This window comes from Kalmanozyma brasiliensis (assembly GCF_000497045.1).
Source record: "Kalmanozyma brasiliensis GHG001 unplaced genomic scaffold PSEUBRA_SCAF18, whole genome shotgun sequence".
Taxonomy (NCBI): Eukaryota; Fungi; Basidiomycota; class Ustilaginomycetes; order Ustilaginales; genus Kalmanozyma; species Kalmanozyma brasiliensis.
In genome coordinates this window covers 325,238-345,859 of record NW_015961957.1, presented here as the reverse complement: position 1 = coordinate 345,859, position 20,622 = coordinate 325,238, and the positions used below count along the sequence as shown (strand labels likewise).

General features: G+C 57.5%; 7 protein-coding genes across 7 annotated transcripts; 5 read left to right on the top strand and 2 right to left on the bottom strand.

Moving 5' to 3' along the window:
* Positions 1 to 3,457: 3,457 nt before the first annotated feature.
* Positions 3,458 to 4,519, top strand: PSEUBRA_002299 (Glycosyl hydrolase; the record flags this gene model as incomplete). The annotated part of the gene is made up of 1 exon (XM_016435479.1): positions 3,458 to 4,519. The coding sequence occupies one exon, from the start codon at positions 3,458 to 3,460 to the stop codon at positions 4,517 to 4,519; it is 1,062 nt and encodes a 353-aa protein (XP_016293199.1).
* Positions 4,520 to 4,767: 248 nt separating this feature from the next.
* On the bottom strand, positions 4,768 to 5,947 carry PSEUBRA_002298 (FAD dependent oxidoreductase; the record flags this gene model as incomplete). The annotated part of the gene is made up of 2 exons (XM_016435450.1): positions 4,768 to 5,828; positions 5,911 to 5,947. The coding sequence occupies 2 exons, from the start codon at positions 5,945 to 5,947 to the stop codon at positions 4,768 to 4,770; spliced, it is 1,098 nt and encodes a 365-aa protein (XP_016293198.1).
* A 288-nt stretch (positions 5,948 to 6,235) lies between these two features.
* PSEUBRA_002297 (Non-hem dioxygenase N-terminal domain protein) lies at positions 6,236 to 7,270 on the top strand (the record flags this gene model as incomplete). Its single annotated transcript, XM_016435480.1, has 1 exon — positions 6,236 to 7,270. One exon carries the CDS (start codon positions 6,236 to 6,238, stop codon positions 7,268 to 7,270), a length of 1,035 nt encoding a protein of 344 aa, XP_016293197.1.
* Positions 7,271 to 10,263: 2,993 nt separating this feature from the next.
* Positions 10,264 to 12,226, top strand: PSEUBRA_002296 (uncharacterized protein; the record flags this gene model as incomplete). The annotated part of the gene is made up of 3 exons (XM_059464785.1): positions 10,264 to 10,455; positions 10,747 to 10,907; positions 11,236 to 12,226. 3 exons carry the CDS (start codon positions 10,264 to 10,266, stop codon positions 12,224 to 12,226), a joined length of 1,344 nt encoding a protein of 447 aa, XP_059320757.1.
* A 243-nt stretch (positions 12,227 to 12,469) lies between these two features.
* Positions 12,470 to 14,305, bottom strand: PSEUBRA_002295 (protein of unknown function DUF262; the record flags this gene model as incomplete). The annotated part of the gene is made up of 2 exons (XM_016435447.1): positions 12,470 to 13,920; positions 14,287 to 14,305. 2 exons carry the CDS (start codon positions 14,303 to 14,305, stop codon positions 12,470 to 12,472), a joined length of 1,470 nt encoding a protein of 489 aa, XP_016293195.1.
* A 1,484-nt stretch (positions 14,306 to 15,789) lies between these two features.
* Positions 15,790 to 16,087, top strand: PSEUBRA_002294 (uncharacterized protein; the record flags this gene model as incomplete). Its single annotated transcript, XM_016435494.1, has 2 exons — positions 15,790 to 15,948; positions 16,028 to 16,087. 2 exons carry the CDS (start codon positions 15,790 to 15,792, stop codon positions 16,085 to 16,087), a joined length of 219 nt encoding a protein of 72 aa, XP_016293194.1.
* A 2,094-nt stretch (positions 16,088 to 18,181) lies between these two features.
* Positions 18,182 to 20,383, top strand: PSEUBRA_002293 (Protein kinase domain protein; the record flags this gene model as incomplete). The annotated part of the gene is made up of 1 exon (XM_016435497.1): positions 18,182 to 20,383. The coding sequence occupies one exon, from the start codon at positions 18,182 to 18,184 to the stop codon at positions 20,381 to 20,383; it is 2,202 nt and encodes a 733-aa protein (XP_016293193.1).
* Positions 20,384 to 20,622: the final 239 nt, after the last annotated feature.

Below are 20,622 nucleotides of genomic sequence, written 5' to 3'. Positions count from 1 at the left end.
GAGAGAGAGAGAGAGAGAGAGAGAGAGAGAGAGAGAGAGAGAGAGAGGGCGGTTCAAGGGCAGCCAAGGGTTTCTCAGCCCCTGGCTGTCTCGCATTTTCAAGAGGTTGACCGTATCAGCTGCCGCCGTGCTGCCCTTTCGCCTCCGCTCCTCTGGGCCTTACCTGTGAGACCTTGGTCGATGAGTCTCAGATAGCAAACCATGCGCAGCTGGGCTTGACGTTGTTTGTGGTTCTCGACAGCACCAGACCATGACGAACTTACAAACACAGCCAGTCGACGGGGTTCAATAGGAGGTCATGGACGCCACGCGAGAGCTGCTCGAAATAAGCTGCTCGGGATTGCGCTAGGTTGCGGGGAGCAGTGCCAAGGTCGTACGGCCGGCCTCTCAGTTCGGTCACACGGGAGTACAGTCGCAGGCCTTACCGTGCGATGAGATGCGATGCACGACGAGGCGAGGCGAGGCGAGCCGAGGAGCGAAGCGAAGCCTCTTTGCTATTGGCTGATAATTGAGCTTGACTAGCGTGGGCACGCGCTGTGCTGCTTGTCCCCGCTTTTACCAGACCAAACAAAAGGTTCATGCATCTGCTTGAAGCGAGGCACGGCAACACAGCGGCGCAGAGTCTCAGCGTCGCTTCTGCTAGCCAGCACTGCCCCCTGAGGGACTGGGAGCACTTGAGGAGTCATTTCAATAAAGCGCCAGCCGCCGCCTTCGCTTGCTTTCGCTTCCTGAACAAGCTTTTTCGAATTCAAATTTGAAGTCGATTCTTTTTCGACTTGAAGTCAGATTGAAGGTTTGTACTGGACTCTGCAGGAACCTGGGCCTAAGCTCCAGGAGCAAGGGTCTGGCCAATCCAAAATTCGAGTCCTTTTTTCGCTGAGAGACTGCCGAGGCTTTTCTGTCTTTCTTTCCCATAGACAGCCGCGGGAGAGGGAGGATCTTGTTCGGCGGCTCACGGGAACCCAGACGGGCGGAGCCAAATCTCACACGCGGGATCCCAATCTCGTGGTCTCTCAAATTCGAGCGGATATGTAACACCAACAGTAGGCGCCGAGCAGGCATTGAGTCGGGATATTGTACCTGCTTCTCCCGAAAAATCGACGAATGGTTGCTCGCTGATCATCGATCGTCGGTAGAGCAACCGCGATCATCACTCATGCTGACTCGCTTGCCGATTGTGCAGCCAGAGCAAGTGGAACAAGGCGCTTCCTTGCAGCCCGGAATTGCAGGGCGGAATTGAGGTGCAGCAGCAGCGCATGGATAGCAATTCGGCAAGCAGGATGTTCCAAGGCGTTGGCGCAACGACATTTGTCCTTGCCGCCCCGGACGCGGATCACATCACGCCAGAATCGATCATGTCACGACGACCATCGACCGTGCCTGGCGGTACCCTCTCCCAGCCTGATCGATTCGGCTGACTGCTGCAGGGCATCTGTTTGCTGTGTAGCATGCTCAGTCCCTTGTCTTACACACGGTGTGCAAGGGATAATCGGAGACCAAGATCGCGCGCACATGTCGATCAGGTACGGGTCCTTTGCGAGCCAGGTCCAGCTTTCAGGTTCAGGCTGCGGTCCTACAGCAGGCGTAGTCAGGGCGACTCTGTCTCGAAATGTCTTTGATGGCCGATGACTGCGTTAGGCGCCTTTTCTCGGCGGAGTTTTAAAAGGCATGAACCAAGTTGATTGCGCCCTCTCGAGATGCTCCTCTTGTCCTCTGAGGAGGTGGCTTTCCCGTTGTATCGCCTAGAGATCGATCGTGCGACTTCGTCCGACCGCACTGACTCAGGTTATGCTCACCTGCAGATCAGCGCCCTAAGCGAGCCCTCGTATGATCGACGTCAAGCGCTAGAACCTGAGCAGAGAATGGTACTGCCGTGCGAAGCCTGAGAACCCAGCCATGTACGCCTTGAAGCGAGGTCCCAGACATTTGGTATCCCGTCTTGCGCAACGCAGCATGTCTGAGTCTGCCCGAGCAGGGTTGATCCGAGGCAGAGATAGTCCGAGACAACTCGGGCCGCCTTTTGCCTTCTTGTCGTCGGCACGACCGGTGAGGTCGGCCTCGACAGCCGTTTCACGACGCTTCCCGAGCCGACATCGGTGGCAGCTGCGAACGCTTGATCGGCGATGTTTCCATCTCTCACTCGGACGATACGGCGATGCGAGTGAATGCATTCATGGCGTTGAAGTGGACCCTCGATTCCCACCCTCGCTTTCAACCTACCCGAGCAGCTTGGACGAGTCCTTCCTTTTTTCTTTTCGAGGTCGCGGCAGTCACAGACGGCAACGGTGGGCTGCTGAAAAAGCGTTTCCCACACGATCCCTGCGGATGCTCTGCCGCCGGTGAGATCCCTGAGTGGTTGACGTGGGTCTGCGATCGTCAGTGCTTGTGTCAACGTGCTGCTCGTACCAAGCTTTGTGCAAACCAAGCAAGCTCACCTCGACATTAACGGGGCCTGCGTTTTCTCAACCAAAACCCACATGAGATGAGCTTGTGACAAACGCACGCGGCTTGAGGTGGGCCATTTCTCACGGTGGGCAAGACAAAGGGGCACGGCGGACAAAGCTTGAGGCTAAAGACGATGCTCCGCACTGCCCAGTGATACGTTGAGGGCTCAACCACTTCTGCCCAGCCTGAGGATGGAAATAACGGTCAGGCGATTTGCGAAGGCAGCCAGCCCAGCGCGAGGTTGGGAGGTGTTCGCTGGCGACCAAGAAATTCAACGGATCGACGCGTTCTTGTCAAAGGCTGGCTGCGCGCTGCCACAGGCGGGCGTGTTGGTGTCGACAGTGCGGCGAACAAAAAGTGTTGTTCTCTTGCTCTTGCCGAAGTGCATCATGCAAACAATGCCACACTCTGCCTCGCAACTTACCCACGGCAGCGGCGGCGTACAGTGCTGCGCAGCAGCGGCCGCCAGCTCCGCTGGCAAGCCTGTCGATCGCCCATTGTCATGCCCGCCCTTCGCGCGGCGTACTGCCTCTGCGCAACCGCCCTGGCATCTCGGCGTCCTCCATGCACAGCGCCGTTCGACATGCGTGTGGTCCATGCCTACGGGCACCCTCGAAATTGCCCTGAGTAGGCGAGGGCGACCGTTCCGAGATCTCGACTGATCGTCGCTTCCTGAGCTGCGCCTCCTTGCACTTCCCGCCGGCTCGTTATGAGGTAGGCTTCCAGTCTTATTAACCCTCCCTTTGTCTGCCCTCCTCTCGTCTTCGTCCTCAACCTCATCCCCATCCTCACCTTCATCTCTGACCTTCCGTTCGCCTCTCCTCAACCCATCTACCGGTAGATCCGTCCAAAGTCGTCTTCACAAGCTGGTCTCGTGAACATCGTCGTCTCCCCACCTCCATTCAGATCCGACTCGTGCCTGTCTTTCTAGCTTCGTACGATCATTCCTCGCAGTCGTCTCGCCATCCTCACCGATCCGTACCTCATCCTCAGTCACCCTCTCAATAGCACAATGAAGTCCTTCGCTACCTCGCTCGCGCTTGCCGCGCTCATCGCCAGCACCACCATGGTCTCGGCCTCCAACCTCGGACAGTCGGACGTTGCCAGGGTCGTCCGTCGTCACAACCACAGGCACCACGCTCGCAGCACCTGCTCGTCCACCAAGAAGGCCGCGGCCAACGTCAAGAAGCCTAGCGCCTCCAGCTCTGATTCCAGCTCCGATTCCAGCTCGCAGTCTCAATCCGAGGCCAACTCCTCCTCCTCCCCGTCGTCTTCTTCTTCTTCTTCATCATCATCGAGCAGCAGTTCGGCCCATGGCGACACCTCTGGCGGCAAGCTCGGTCTGTGCTGGGCCAACGCAAACGGTATGCCGATCAACAACTTTGACCTTGGTTCCACCTCGTGGTTCTACTCGTGGGATGCCACGCCTGGTTGGGACGCTGCGCCTGTGGACAAGCTCATGTACTGTCCCATGCTCTGGGGTTGGAAGAACACCGACTCGTTCCAGAAAAACGTGCTCGACAACCTCGACTCCAAGTTCAACCAGCACAAGTGCGCCATGGGCATGAACGAGGTCAACCAGCAGGGTCAGTCGGACATGAGCGCCTCCGACGGGTGCAAGCTCGTCGAGCAGTACCTCATGCCCCTCAAGGAGAAGGGATGGTACCTCATGGGTCCTTCGACGACCAATGCTCCCGATGGAAAGACCTGGTACCAAGACTTCCAAAAGACCTGCCCCGACGCGTTCAATAAGCTCGACTCCATCGCCATCCACTACTACGGTACTTCCACGGATGACTTCAAGAAGTACCTTCAGGACTGGCACACCACCTTTGGGAAGGATATTTGGGTCACCGAGTTTGCGTGCCAGAACTTCTCGGGCGGTGCCCAGTGCAACAAGGACGACACCAACGCCTTTGCCAACGAGATGACCAGCTTCATGAACCAGCAGGACTGGATCAAGGGCTTCGCACCTTTTGCTGTCATCCAGAACCTCCAGGGCGTCTCTGAGACCCAGCGCCTGTCGAACGGCAACAACCCCACCTCGCTCTTCCGCACGTACGCGGGCCTTTAGAGCCCTCTTGCATGGCCGAGTGCTCTATGAGTCGCCGCCTTAGAAGTCGTGCTTCGTCGTCCGCACCCTGATTGGGTTTTGTCTTCTCTAGCGCCGCGATCTGGCATCGCATTGGCCGCTTTCACCTTTTCTTCTCAATGTTCATTACGGTGTTCAGGGCCGCAGAGCGGTCCTCACCCTTTCGTCACTCTTATAGCCTGATAGCGTGACTCTGAATGTCTGATCTCGCATGAGTCTTGCTGCTGTTCCTACAACCGCGACTGAACACCACCCTTTCTCGCCACCACACCATCCACCAGATCCGCCACCTCCTTAGCAATCCCAAAGCTCGCCTGGTAACCCGCCGGTCCGATCCCATACGAATGGACCACCGTCACTCCACCCTTCTCCTCCACCTCGACCCTTGCTCCACCTTCCCTCGCCGGTCGCAACCCGACGTTGTGCGAGACAACGTCGATCTCCCGCCACGTCTTCCCCTCGGGCACGATTTCCGGAACGAGCTTTGCGCACTCCTTCAGGATCGTCTCCGCGAGCACCTTGTCCGGGGTGGTGTTGGATTGTCGGATGTCGAACGAGCCGCCGAGGATGACCTGTCCGGAGCGTGCTCGGGGGATGACGTAGTTGGCTGGGCTGCCGAGCTTCATCACGCACCTAGCGGCGGGACTGGGAGCCTTAAAGGCGGGGACGTTGACGAGCACGGTTTGACCGCGAATGGGGTAGACGTTGGGGTCGCGGACATCGCTCAGGTCGGCAGCGCCGACACCGGTGGCGTTGACGATGAGCGTAGCGGTGGGCACGAGCGAGCGGACCGCGCTGAGCGAGGTCAGGGTGGAACAGCGTCGGATCTGTACCGGTGGTCCCGCCCGTGTTGCATCCAAGAGAGTCGGCGTTGGGGAAGTGAGCTCTGATACTAACCATCGCGTGTACAGCGGTACACTGATCGTAAACGACTTGTACCGAATCGCATGCGCCCCGGTCCCGTCACCCCCTTCCACCACCGCAAAGTCAGGCGTGAGCCGGCTGAACCACAAATCCTTCGCCTCGCGCCGCTGCGGACTGATATCCGTGAAACCCACCATCGCCATCACCTCCGGCGGAAGGTGCGTGTGGAGAGTGAGCCACTTGCGAAAGGTGATCTCGTCCCGACGCTGCGCGGGAATGTCGGTGAGCGTGGCGAAGGAGCACCAGTTGGCACCCGCCCATGGGCTCGCAAAAGTTTGCGAGAAGGTATCGTGCGGAAGATCGCGTGCGAGGATCGTGACGCGGTAGCCTCGTTCACGCAGCTCGAATGCGTCCGTCAGGCCGAGCACTAAGGGGTCGAGGAGAGGGCAGAACGGTCAGCTATCAGATGGGTCAGAGGTGGAGAGAAGCACCTTGATCGTGGAACGTACCTCCTGCTCCGAGCACCACAATGTGTGTTTGATCCATCTTAATCTTAGAATGTTGCATCTGAAGCAATACTATCGAGCGACGTTGAAAAGGTAGTGAGTGGACTCTTGGTCGCTTCGGAAGATGGTGTGGGGTGTGACAAGGGCGAGTCAGCCACCAATCAAGAAGTTTCTCTGGACCGACTTTTTGGCCGGCAAATTGAGCGGCTCTTCTCTCTTATCAGGCACGCGCCATTTAGAGCTCAGTCCAGGGTCCTCTCAACCGCTTCGCCAAGCGCTTCAACCTCACCTCCTCATCACGATCACTGCGCACTCGAATCAGGCCAAGATGGCAAGTACAACTCCCATCTCGATCATCTCCCTCCGCACTGACCAAGACGGACCCGCGCTCGGCCCACGTATCCTCGACGCAGTCGTCAAGACAGGCTTCTTCTACCTCTCGGATCACGGCATCACCCAACCCGAGATCGACTCGCTGTTCCGCCAGAGCGCGCAATTCTTCCTGCACGAGCCCGAGTCGGAGCGAGTGAAATGTCAAGACCGACCGAACAACACAGGCTATACCTCGATGCGGCAGGAGCGGCTGGACCCGACTCAAGCGGGGGGTGACCTCAAGGAGTCCTTCTACCTAGCAGGTTTGGCGCGCACTGCGTCTGGCTCCTCCCCTGCGCCACCACAATACCAACCTCCCTCCCAACTGCTGCCACCATCGCTCGCAGAGCACGAGTCATCAATTGCGGCGTTCATCGAAAAGTGCAAGTCCATCTGCGATACCGTGCTCGCGGGCTTCGCTGAAGCGATCGATCTGCCATCACGCTACTTCGTCGACTCGCACCATGGGCAGCACGATCGGTTGCGGCTCATCCACTATCCGCCTGCACCGGTGTCGACCGCGGCGTCAGCATCGATGAGCATCCGTGCTGGATCACATTCGGACTACGGCTCGTGCACGCTGCTCTTCCAGAAGGACGTCGGTGGGCTGCAGGTTGAGACGCAACCCGGGCGATGGGTCGACATCCCACCCCAACCAGGGTGTATCGTGGTCAACGTGGGTGACGCGATGGAGTTCTGGAGCGCAGGGCTGTTTCGGTCTACACAGCATAGAGTGGTCTTGCCAAGGGTGGAGAGCGAGACGGCATCCAGGTTTTCGGTCGCCTACTTCTGCCAGCCGGACGAGGATGCGCGCTTGGAGGCGTTACCGATCTCGCAGAGCGTGAGGGAGAAGTGCGGGGGAAATCTGATGGATAGGAGCGAGTTTGAGACGAGGTGCAGAGCGAAAGGCGTGGCGGATGTAACAGGGCTCACGGGCGGTCAGCATCTGCAGGCTCGGTTGAGCGCGGGCTACCGTCCCACCCGGTCGTAGGCAGGTTTTAATGTCATGATCACCATACAGAGGTCTAACCCCGACACTTCAAAGAGCAAGGGAGAATGCTGTGCGCATCGATGAGGCTTGTCAAACCCATGGGAGGCGTGGCTCCAAGTCGGGATCGAGCAGATCGGGTGAGATGTAAAGCGATATCGGCGACGAGATATGGGTCGTGCACACACACAGGCGCTTCTTTTTTAGGCGCTGTTGACGGAAGTCCTCCGTCCTTGACGAAGCGAGCTGCTGGTCGTCTTGTCCGAACTGGCACCTGTTCCTGATCGAAGGAGTCGTTGGCACGAGCGTGGGAAACGAGAGCCGACTCTCTACATCGACGCTAGCGAGGTGGTGCAGCTGGAGCGTGATTGCCGAAGATTGTTCTCGATCTCGCGGCCTGTCAACGCAAGTAGCAAACAGATCCCGCTTCTCTGAGGGTTGCTGTTCTGTTCGCACGCCATTCAAGCTTGGCGGCAAGGGTCGAGCCTCGGTTGCTATCGCTTGGTCGGATCGGGATGGTGTCTCTTTGCACTCCGACTGCTGGCAATATCCACCGTCGAAGGGGAGAATGCGGGCGTATGCTTGATTGCGACGAAATGCATGAATTTTCCGATCGCGGCGAAGGCCGCCTCGCTTGTGATAGAAGCAGCACGAGGTCGACCTGCTCGATCAATCTTTAAGAAGGAGGACTTCAAGATTAGAGCAGCTGATTGTCTAGCATTGTGTGTGAAAGCAACATGACATGCGCTTCAACGAAAGTGCCACCTATCAGGAGTCTATCCCGGTGAGCACGACCATGCAGGGGCGATTTCGAGGGTGAGGAGCGGTCAGGTCGAGACGAAGCGAGGGAGCCAACCAAAGCTGAGCGGCAAGGCTAATTTTAGGGAAAGACGCAAGTCGCCGCCAAGAGCGTCTCTGTTGCTGTGCCCTGCCATGTTTTTCAAGAAATTCTTTTTCCGACCATCGACGCCTCCACTGGAGCCCGACTTTTGGTGTCTGTGTTGTTGATCGGTGCCGCGGTGATCCGCGAGGTTTTCCTGCTCATTCATCCCAGCGCAAGATCGGCACAACCGCTGGTTTTGATGCTACGTTCCCACCCTCCATCATCATCCCACGCACAGCACATTCCTCTGCACCTCATCTTTCCACCTCTGCGCCTCTTCTTCCTCTGTTTATCGATCCGCCAAGCCTCGCAATCAGCCTCGCCCTTCGGATCAGGAATAAGCTTTCCCAGCTGCTCGCTTCCGTCAGCCGCACTGCCGCCGCAAAGTTCCACCTTCATTACACGGTTGCCGGTTCGACCACGCTTCCTTCGGCCCGCATAGCCTATCGCAAACACACACCTCGCCTGCCGCCCTTGCATAGCGCCACGCAGTTGAGCTCATCTCGACACCAGTAGACACAATGGGTAAGTTTGCTCGCATGAATCCCGCCCTGTCCTTGGCCTGCAGCCCATCTCTTGAGCTCTTCGCATCGTCGACTGGTCCGGTCCTCGTTGGTCCTCGCTCCTCGCTGCTCGCTTCGCTGTCATCGCTCCAACCTCCGACTTTTGACATCGGGATTTTCTTGGACACGATCACACGAGGCAATCTCGTCCGTCGGCACGGTCCCATGGCAGCGAGACTTGGCAGAATGCAGCCGTGCCCGCTTCACTGACGCAGTCGGGACGACCATTGCGGGCTTGATCGGGATCACACGTTCAGCATCCTCATCATTCGTTGATGATGGCTCGAGCAGCGAGGCTGAGGAGACGCTTGCTCTCAGTCAGCCGGCGAGGACCGCCGGTTGTACATGCTCCATTCTATGACTCAGGATGTGGATGTTTCTAGGTTACATTTGGTGCGACCCAAGCTTCACTTTGATCTTGAGTTCTCATATCGGCTGTCTGCTGCTGTGTCACATCTCGACGCAGCGCAGCAAGCAAGAGACTGGTCACTACGTGCCACCGACAGGGCATCGCAGAATAGCGTCGACTTGGCTCGAGTCGATGTCATTCTTGCGTTTCTTCCCCCTTGTCGACAAAGCAAACGTTGACAAAAGGACCGTTTCATGTGGACTTTCGTCCTTTTTCTTTTGCGCGTCTTCGCCTTGGCCCCTGCTCGTTGGATCATCGCTGTTCCGTGGATTTTGCATCTTTGCACTGCATTCTCGGAAACGCCGGTTCTTCGACGTCGGCCTCTTCCGCCGTTTGGTGATGCTTTGCTGAATCCCCTTCGGCATGCGATCCGACGACTGCTGGCTGCTGCGATTGGCTGCTTTGCCGCTGACGTTGCATTTGCAGCCGGCATCATCTCTGCCGTGAACTCCCTTTTAGATGGAGTGACTCGTGAGTATAGTTGTGGTCCTGCACCCTCTCGCATCGTGCATCGCCCACTGTCAACGTGCATCAGCCCCTTTGCATCGCCACCTGCACCTGCGCCCTCGATCCCCCTTCCCATTTTTCTTCGATTTTTCCCTCCCACCCTGGCGCCCAAATTTCACACACTTTCCTTTCTCCACTGCCCTCGCTCGCCACTTTGCCTTTTTTCCACCCTGGAAATCCACTTGGGCAAAATGCTGTGCGGCGTTTGGCTGCCACTCCTGTCACTCTAAGACATTCCTCTCTATCTTTCCTTTCCCTTCATCCTGCTCTCGATCGTCTTCGTCCGCAACACCTCTCTGCCCGCATCGTCGTAGAGCTTTCACTCCATCTCAGCTCCGATTTGTAGCGCGCACTTCCTTCGCCGTTCATCGTCTCGTCCTCCTCGTGATCGGACGGTGCTTCGTTGCCGATCGACGAGACCAGAACTCGCTTTCAAAGCATCGTTCACAGCTGGTCATCGAGCCAGCTCTCACTATCCATCGTGAGCTCGAACACGGCTTCGAGTTCTGGCCTGTCATCGACGGACCTGGCGTCCACAACGGCGTCACCGTCGACATCGGGGCAGGCGACTTTGTCATCCTCCACCTCATCCGATCTCGTCTCCTCTTCTACATCCTCACAACCCGCGACCACCATGGCTGACACCAATCCATCTACTGGCAATGTGCCCTCTTCCACTTCCGATTCCATCGATTCGTCAACAACATCCGCCTCTTCTTCCACTTCCGCCTTCTCCTCATCAGCCACCATCAGCATCGGCTCGTCCACTTCGGACCCGGTCTCGTCCTCAACATCATCTTCCGTCGCCTCTTCGTCGTCCTCCAGCGTAAGTTCGACTTCCGCAGCGGCCGAATCCACGTCGACATCTAGGGCCTCTTCTGTAAGCTCCATTCCCCTTCCTCTTTGCCATCAGCATGGGCTTTGCGCTCGGCCAGCTTCGCGAGGAGTCAGGGTGGTGCTTTCGTTTAGACTCATAGGATCGACCACCCCAGACAGATCGCAGCTGGCGATCACCTTTGCCCTCTGTTGCTCCCACTGGCAGTCTCGCTCTGCCATTTCGAACGTAGCTGACCCCCCTTTCTATTGCGTCTCGCCCGCTTGCTCCGTTCGTCAACAGTCTTCGTCGTCGACAACGTCCACGAGCTCTTCCACCAGCACCACCTCAAGTTCCACGACATCGACGAGTTCATCGACCAGCACATCATCGAGCTCGTCGAGTGTCCCTTCGACCACCTCGACGACCTCTACGAGCTCAAGCACAAGCACAGAGCCCACCACGTAAGTTTCATAGAACCAACTTCCCCAATCCCAGAGCCCATTCCATTGCTTGTCCCATCGCGCGCTCGCAAGCATCAGACCACTTCCATGCGAGCGGCGCGCACACGAGCGCGAACAGATCCCACGCGCAAGCTTTCCCTCCCTCTCTCGTATTGATGCCCCTTGTTGTGGTCGTCAGCTCGTCGGAAGGGATGCGTGATGTTGATCAGTTCATGTCTTTGTATTGCGCCTACTGTCGCCCATGTTCCTGCTTCTGCAGTACGACATCCAGCTCAGCCGTTCTGACACCTTCCTCCTCTGAACCATCATCCACAACACAATCGAGCAGCACTGCCGTCGTCTCGACCTCGACCTCGCTCACTCCCTCGGTCATCACCACCCAGACCTCGCTCACCACCATCACCCTACCCAACGGTCAGACCTCCACCTCGACCGCCTTCGCCGTCACCACGGCCAACGGCCAGCTCTCCGGCAACTCGGGCAGCAACTCGGGCAGTGACAATGGCTTCTTCAGCAATTCGGGCGCGGTCGGTGGCACGTTCACCGTCGTCGGTCTCGTCGTCGCCGGTATCATCGGTGGGATCTTCTACATGCTCTATCGCCGACGCAAGGCGCAGCGTATGGACGCCGATGTTGTAGCCGCCGCTTCGGCTGCAGCCGCGACCAAGCGCACGCCGTTCGACGACGACGATCCGGAGATGATCGAGGATCCATCCTACGGCATTGGCACTGCTGGTCTCGGTGGTGCCGCCGCCGGAGCCGGCGCATACGGAGCGAGCAACGCCATGATGCAGCAGTACTACTCCAACTACGGCGGTGCGCAGAGCGAGGGGTATGAGCCATCGCACATGTCGGGCGGCACTGCGCCGGGGTATGCCGGTATGGGTGCGTACGGTCCTGTTGCTACGGGTGCCGCGGGTGGCGCGGCGGCGGCGGGCTACTACGGTGGTGCCGGGGCGGGCACCGAGGGTTCGCACTACTACGAGAGCGTTCCTGCGGGTATGTCGGACCACGCGTATTCGATGGCTCATGACAACGGATATAGCCAGGGTGGACACGAGGATGCGTACGGTGGATACGCGGGTGGTGCACCCCAGCTCAACTGGCAACCGGGTGCGTCGCCGCCGTTGGACCACGAGTACGCCGCCGCTGGTGCTGCACAAGGTCAGAACGGTAACGTGTTCGCAGACCCAAGCAGCAGCTCGAACGAAACGGATGGGAGAATCGACATGACCGCTCACAATGGCGGATCCAGCGTCAGCCTCAGGGACGACCAGGACTATGGCCGTCGATTGGCTGTTAGGAACGGAGAGCAGTAATCACGCTCGTCAGCAACCGGATTCGCACTCTACAAAAAGCCCCGTCACCATCAAGGGGTCTCTATTTATTTTGCATTCTCTCTGTAGCATAACCGTCTTGGACCAAGAATGGACACTCACTTTTTTTTGGCCTTTTGATGCTTCTCAGGCTGGCTAGTCGTGATCAAGTTGGAAGGGAGGAAGGAACCATTGCTGATGACGAACTACAAGTACATTGAATGATTGGAGAAGCTGATCAGAGACTTAACGACGGGGAGGAGCGGGGGACATGTTGGTGAGCGGGTTTTGGGAGGAGCCGACGCTGCCCTCGCCACGAAAGAGGCCTGCGTCCGGATTGAGCTCCAGCCCAGCGGTGATGGTGCCGTTGGCGGCTCTGCGTCGACCGGACAGGGGCTGGTCGCCATCCTCGTCGCTGTCGCTCGAAGCTTGACGCGGACGCTTGTTGCGCGGACTCGTGTTGTTCTGCTGCGAGGCCCGATTGGATTCCGCGTCCGGCGTGACCTTGGCCGCGTTGATGTAGCGTCGCATAACCGTCGAGACGTTATTGTTGAACATGACGTCTTTGAACTGTGAGCGCACTTCTTGCTTGAGGCCTTGGACGAGTCGGAACAGTTGGGAGATGGTCGCATCCGGAAACTTGAAGATCATAAAGGCGATGTATACGAACTCGGCGGGAGCAAGGGGCTTCTTCTGCGGCTGTCCATTGCTCTTGAGCTTGGTTTCGGGCTTGATGCAAGCCCCGTATCGCTTGTGGTTGGCTAAGGCGACATATCGTTCGAGAGTCTGTTGCATCTTTTGCTTGAGAGGGCGAGGAGGTTCGCTCTTGGCATGCTGCTTCAGGAACGAATCGATGCCGTGCGCCGTAGGCACGTAGGAGGTGAGGTCGGCATGATAAATGAGCAACGCGATCTGCGCCATGTAGAGATAGTCTTTCCCTCGCGAGACGATCAGCATGGCGTTACCGTCATCGTCGTGCACTAGCGAGGGGGTCGGATCAATGAATCGTTTGACCATTTGGCGGATGAAGTCCGGCCATTTGCCCAAGTGAGCACCCAGCTTCTCTGCCGAAGACAAGGTGACGCCCATCTGGACACGACTGAACATGTCGCGCTCGGTCTCCTCGTCCAGACCATCGAACTCGACGATCGTGAGCTGCTCGTTCTCGAAGCGACGGCGCTGAGCAGGGTTGAGCGCGGGCGTCTTGCCCTCCGACAGGTCCTCCTTGTACCAGAACTTGCGACTCGTCCCCGGCTCCTTGACCGGAATCTCGTTGTTGAGGAACGCGCAAACCGACGAGATACGCTGCTTTCCATCGATGCAGACGTACCTCGTCTCATCGCCCGGGTTCTCCTCCTTCTGTACGGATAGCAGAACCGGCGGCACGTAGTAGTGTCGCATTATCGATTCGATGACCGCGGACTGTTTTTCGGCAGTCCAGACAACACCTCGCTGGTACTCGGGTTCCAGATCGATGATGTCGGAGTCCACCATCTCGTGGACCGTCTTCGTTGACCATTGTGCTGCGCGAGGTGCCTTGAGGATGTGACCCAGGTCGAGCACTCTCGACGATGCTGTCTTCTTAGGACGGCGTGTCGGTGACTTCGTCTTGCCATATTCGCCATCATCGTCGTCGGACAGGTCCGACTCTGACTCGACAGCAGGGCGGTAGTCGAATAGCTCGTCGAGCTCGTCGCCTTGATGAGGGGAAGCGCGTTGATAAGGTGGGATCGCCACGATGAGAACCGTGTTGGAAGTCGAGTGATGAAGTCGGTGAGGAATTGCGAGAGTCCGAGAAGGGGATGATGGTGACAGGCGGCGAGGCGGTGTCCATATCCGTTTTGTTGGTCGAAGACAGTTAGAGAAGTGCGGCATCGGTGCGGATGCAGATGCAGGTGCAAGTGCGGAAAGCGATGAGCGCACGAGGATGTGCATGAAGCAGCGATTGTGACCAAGATGCGTTGTGATTAGAAGAAACGAACGAGGATGTGATTGAGATTGTGATGGTCAGCATGTGTTCCGCACTTAGAAGATGGCCTCTCGTGAGTCGTCAAACTACTTACCCTCTGGTTTGACCGACATCGTTGCCGGAATGCTCTTGCTGGTGAGAGACGGTGGCCTATGCAAGATCGTTGAGCGGAGGAAAGCCTTGTTGCGGCTGAGAATTGCGCTTGGCGTCGCGAGCTCCGAGGTATGTCTTTGTCCCTGACTTCGATGTCCGTCCGCCAGTTGGAACCGCTCGATGGCTGCAAGCCTTGCTTGCGTCTAGACTATGACGAACCGTAGCAGTCGAGTCAGCTCGTCAATGCTGTGCGTCAGCCCTTCCGATCGACGGACCGGGCGATGGAGATGAAGCTTGGCGGCGAGCGGTGGTTGATCTCGAGCGATCAACGATGGCAAGCCGTTGCGGGAAGGTTTGGCGGGCGAAGATTGCCGAGGAGAGGCGGAAAAAACACGCGCACCCGCAGCGAGAACAACACAACGCGACGAGGAAGTCGCGCAAAGTGAATTTCGAATACCTGATCTCTCGAAGCCTTGCAACACTGCACAGCAGCTGCAGATCAATATGGTCAAGGTGTAAGGTTGGCAGTTGAGGTCTGAAGGAAAGAGGGAAGTTGGAAGAGGAGGATGAATGAAGAGCAGGGGCAAGTTGGAGCTCTGAGGGTGTGTATATATAAAGAGCAGCTCTGGTGTGAAGAGGAGGCTCCAACTCAGCCCTCAGCTGAAGTTTGAGCTGACCCAGCAGCTGAAACTTCGAGTCCTCTGCTCTGGTGCCCGAAAAAGCTGAGTTTGGACCTCTCGAAGCTGATTGGCCCAAGTGCCCCTGATTCAGCCTCGAAAATTGGACAGAAATGCGCAGACTTTTTCGCTAGAGCCAGCGCTAGATTGTCTGGCGCAGTTTCAGTCCAACCTCAGTTGAACTTGACCTCAACTTGACCTCATCATCACCTCAACCTGACCTCAACCTCATTCAACCTCACCTCAACTTCAACTCAACTTCATTCAACCTCAGGTCAACCTCAGCATCCTCAACTGAAGTTGTTATAACTCATTTGAGATCGCAAAATTGTTGTTTGCTTCCCTTTCGGGCCGGTTTCATCTCACGGAGCTCGCTCGGCCCAAGCTCAACCTGCGTGTGAGAGCTGCGTGTGTCGTGGATCCAAGCATCGCGAGCGGCAAGAGAGATAGCGGATCGAGCGAGCGAACGAGCGAGGTGGGCTTGGTCGAAGAGGCGGGATCGCTTCGGCTTGAACCGAGAAAATGCTTTGAGCGGCGAGCGGGCGGAGAAAAAGGTCGTGTGCGCGTGCGGAGCGCACGAGACTGAGCTCAAATTGAACCCTGCGTTAGGACCCTCGTGCAGTAGTTGGCTCGATCAAACGCTATCGATACTTGATCCCGCCCACCATCTCGTCTCGCTTCGTACGGTCCTCAAGTAACCACACGCAGGTCAAACAAGCGAAAAGCTCGAGCCTATCACAAGCGGCAGCCGTTCTCGGAGCCATTAGCGCTTGGGACAATCTACGTCGGTTTCACAGCAACATCTCGACGAGGACGACTCAGCCACCATGTTCGGACGCATCTTTCACCTGCTCGTGGACGCCATGCTGGTCAGCGTGGCGCTCTCTGGCATCAAGCGAAGCACAGGACTTACACCGGCCGTGTCGCGCATGCCCAACAAGGACCTGCGGAATCTGATGCGAATCTACCTCGAGGCGGGAGAATGGGTAAGTGGAAGCGTCCTTCGAGTGGTCGTCGTGATACTGTCGGCTGACAATTGATTCTATTGACACGCTCCCGCCATAGGTCATGGACTTCTCGGTCGTCATTCTGGGCCGATCGAGCTCCTTTGAGCGGGTCCGCTAAGCTCGAATCCGCCTATCAGGCCTGATACCCACCGCTCAGCGCCACGTCAGCACTGTCGCATCTCTGGCGTGTTCCAGCGCCTCGCTTATCTCTCGCTGTGCCGTCAGCGAGCGTAGGCTTCTACGACAGTCTCCTTTGGATTGTATTATTACCTCGTCGATCATCGCATTGCATCTCTATCAAATCGGTGCGCTTTGCTGACTTGGCGGGCCTGACACATCTGCGGCTCCTTGTGAGCTCGCCCTCGCATCATTACGGTTCCGCATCTTATTCAGCGGCGAAATGACAGTCAGCCCACTTCAGTGGTGGTCCATCGGCAGTCGATACGGACGAGGTGAGCAAGTGCGAGCGTCCGGCTCGAAAGCGGGGGAGGGCATTTTCGACGATGCTTCCGTGTTAGGTCACCCTCAGCGGCGTTGGTACGGTTGGAGGACGTCCGGCTTTGCATTTTACAGGGTGAGGCTTGTCTGCACGCTGCGCGCTCTTGGCCCTGATGCACGAGTCTCTGTAAGGCAAGCGTGCACGGCATGCGTAGAAGCAGATTCAAGCAAGGAGATCCCCGCAGCCATCCTGTCATCCAGCACGCGGTGCTTCGTCCAGGATTGTTTCGCGACCCACAAGGGTATGCAAGAAAGCAACGAGAGACGATCGCTGAAGAGACTCTCTCGCCATCCGAGATGATCGGGCTGCTTCCGAGGACCTGGAGCCGATCTTGGTCTTGTCACGCTATCTTGCAGGGTTGCGGATCTGGCAGGACCGTCCCGCGTCGATCAGTTGCTCTCGTGGATCAGGCACGGTGACGGATGGACGGATGATTGCTCGGGATGTCTCGCTCGAAATGCAGCTGCAGCGAGCCGAAGCCATCGACGGTGGGTTGTGGACAATGCGTGGCGTGAGTTGCCCTCGAAACAGTGCGCATGCTCTGACCGGTCGTCAGCTCGTCCCAACATGGCACGCACCCTCAAATTGGTTTGCTGGCCTCGCTTGGCGAATGTCCGCATCAAATTGCCCTGACCTCGACCGTACACAGTATCCGTCTTAGCGCGCGTCTTCGATGGACCTTGCCAAGAAGAATCTGACGATCATCTGAGTGCGGAGTGTCCTGAGAAGCACGAGGCTCAGATCTTGACGTCGTTGGCAGTTGCTCGTTCGCATTGGGGAGAAGGCTTGAGCTGGGCGTCCTGGAATTTGTTTGTGTCGCAGTCTGAAATAGGCGAGCCTGGCCGCTGGCTAAGCGCTCAATGGCAACAGAGAGAGGCAGACGGACGGCGATTCGAGCTCGAGAGACAAAGAAAATGCGAGCCACGAGCCCCACTCTGTCTGGCTCTCGCTTTGACTCTGCCTCTCTGTCGAGCATTGAGAAAATCGGCTTTGCTCTGAGACCGTCGCCCTCGCCTCGCCGCGCCCTTCTCGCTTGCAAGCTGGAATTTTTGGTTGACCGTAAAATTCTGGCTCCGCCCGCTTGGCTGACGCTGCAGTCTGCCAGTCAGTCGGTGTCAGAGCTGGCTTGCATCACCGACAGCAGCAGCAGAATGAGGCAAAAAGGCACAGACACGCACACGCACATACACACGCCTCATTCGGTCACATCTGTCTCTCTCTGGTCTCTCCAGCTCATCTCACTGTCCGCGCCCTCTCAGTCTCTCTCACACAATCACCGAACCCTAATCACAACCACGCTGATCGCCTTCCCCGCCGTGACCCCGACCGACAGTTGGGTAGAACGACCTTCCCTCCCGCCAATCCATCTCATCGTCGTCACCGTCTGCATCATCTCTTGACGCTATCCGCACCGCGTCCTCTCTCAATACGACGCTCTCCTCCATTCACGCCCCTTAGCAACCTTAGGGACAGCTGCTAGCTGATCTGGATGCACGCATAGCAGTACGCGATCACATCACTGCAGCCACCTCGGTATACTGCGCCTTGTTCCACCCTTCAACGCAAACTTAGGATCTCGAGCCACGCCATTACGTCCATTCGTCGTGCCGCAACCCCGCTACTTGACCTGTCAAGTCGGCACAAATTGAATCACGACAAGCAAGCGGCTTCGTCACCACCTCTTTCTCACCCATCCATCGACGAAACCCCGGCATGCCCACGCTTGTCTCCTCTTCTGGATCGAACAGTATGCAGGGCACTCCCGGCAACGAATCCGGTGCGGCGTATGCCACTCCGCCCACGCAATCCTCGTCCACCTTCGCCAGCGGTTCCAACACTCCATCGCATCAGATTCGCCTCAACGGTCAGAGCTCTGGCATCGGCGAGTCGCCCGCCGCCTACGGCTCGCGCAACAATGGCTCCCATAGCGGAGGCAAGGACAAAAAGTGGAAGCAAATGTTCAAATTCGGTTCCATTGGCAGAAAAGCCAGCGGTAACGCCTCCAACGACCGTAGCTGGCAGACCGACTCCGCCGAGAACAGCAAGAACGGCGACTACTTTGAGCACGCACAGTACAATGGCTCCAATGCTGGTTCGTCCAGCTTCCGAGGCGTGAACGGTTCCCACGTCGCCACCGACCCCAGCTCTTTCTCCAACGACAGCTACTCGTCCGAAGATCGCAACGGCTCTGGTTCGATTGGTGATGCCATGACCGCATCCGCATCTGGCAAGCTTCAGCCTCCAGCCGACATCAGCGACAATGAGTCGGCCCATCAGGGACTTGCTTCGCGTCTCATGAGACGAGTATCCAGTGCTCCAGACAACAACAAGCTTTACAAGAATGGACAGCCCAACGACGGTGCATCGACCACCAAGAACGGCTACCTGTCCCCTGAGGCTTCTGGCGGCAAGCACGGCCAATTCGTCTCTGAGAGTGGCGCTCTGAAGGACCAGGATGCTACCTACTTCACCAACACGCCCATTCGCATGGACAGCAGCGCCACTTCATTCAGCTACAAGGACTTCGAAAAGGGTCGATCGGTCAGCGCAAAGGGATCTTCCACTCCCAAGTCGGGTCGAATCAACTTCCCCGGCACAGGCCGCTCCAAGAGCTCCAACGGCAAGGACAAACGCTCGCAGCCTCCACCCTCCAGCAGCTCGGCCAACCTCGCCGCATTAGCAAATGCCAATGCTTCTTCCGTCAGCCGAAACGGCCCTGGCAGCTTCCGTCGAACCTACTCGAGCAACAGCATCAAGGCCAGAGACGTCGAAGTCGGGCCCAACAGCTTCAGCAAGGTCAAGATGCTCGGCAAGGGTGATGTCGGCAAAGTCTACCTGGTTCGCGAGAAGAAGACCGACAAGCTGTACGCCATGAAGGTGCTCTCCAAGAAGGAGATGATCAAGCGCAACAAGATCAAGCGTGTCATGGCCGAACAGGAGATCCTCGCCGCGTCCAACCATCCCTTCATCGTGACGCTCTACCACTCATTCCAGTCCGAAGACTACCTCTACCTCTGCATGGAATACTGCATGGGCGGCGAGTTCTTCCGAGCGCTGCAAACACGCCCGGGCAAGTGTCTCGCGGAAGAAGACGCCAAGTTTTACGCCGCCGAAGTCATTGCTGCGTTGGAGTACCTGCATCTGATGGGCTTCATCTACCGCGACCTCAAACCCGAGAATATCCTGCTCCACCAGAGCGGACACGTCATGCTTTCCGATTTCGATCTGTCGGCAAGGGCAACGCAGCGCGGTGGTGCACCTGCCATGATTCGTCAAGCCACGCCCAACAGCGCGCCGCTCGTCGACACGAGGAGCTGCATCGCTGATCTGCGAACCAATTCGTTCGTAGGCACAGAGGAGTACATTGCTCCCGAGGTCATCAAGGGCTGCGGACACACTTCCGCGGTCGATTGGTGGACGCTTGGCATCTTGATCTACGAGATGATCTTCGCCACTACGCCGTTCAAGGGCAGCACACGAAACGAGACCTTCTCGAATGTGCTGCGCAACGAAGTGCAATTCCCTGACTCGACACCCATCTCGTCGTTCGGCAAGTCGCTCATCCGCAAGCTGCTGATCAAGGACGATGTCAAGCGCATGGGCTCGCAATCGGGTGCGTCCGAGGTCAAGCAGCACAAGTGGTTCTCCAACCTTTCCTGGGGTCTGCTTCGCAACTCGACACCGCCGATTGTTCCGGCCTACTCGAACGGCGTCGATGCGGTCAACTTCCGCAACGTTCGCGAGAGCCGCAGTCTGGATCTCGACGACCAAGGCAAGAACGGCAAAGCTAAGCCACCCGCCGAGATCAAGGCTGTTGCAGGTCAGAAGAACGTCAACGATGAAGAGGGCGATGCCGTCGTCAGCAACCCTTTCAGCGGCTTCTCGAGTGTCACGCTCAAGCACGACGATTACTGAGCTGGCTCTTGTAGCCTCATTTAGAACCCGTGTCACCTCCTCCTTCCTTTCCCACACACTGTCTCTCAGTCTGCACGCAATCGTCACTGTTTCGTCTGTTGTAGTGACTTGTTCGGATGTGCCTTCGGCCTTCCTCGTTAGACTCATGATCTTGTCGAGACTCGCGAGGTGAGAGACTGCCAACTTTGGGGCCGCTTGACATTGATTTTCAGGCCCCTATTTCTCGCCGACTTTTTTGG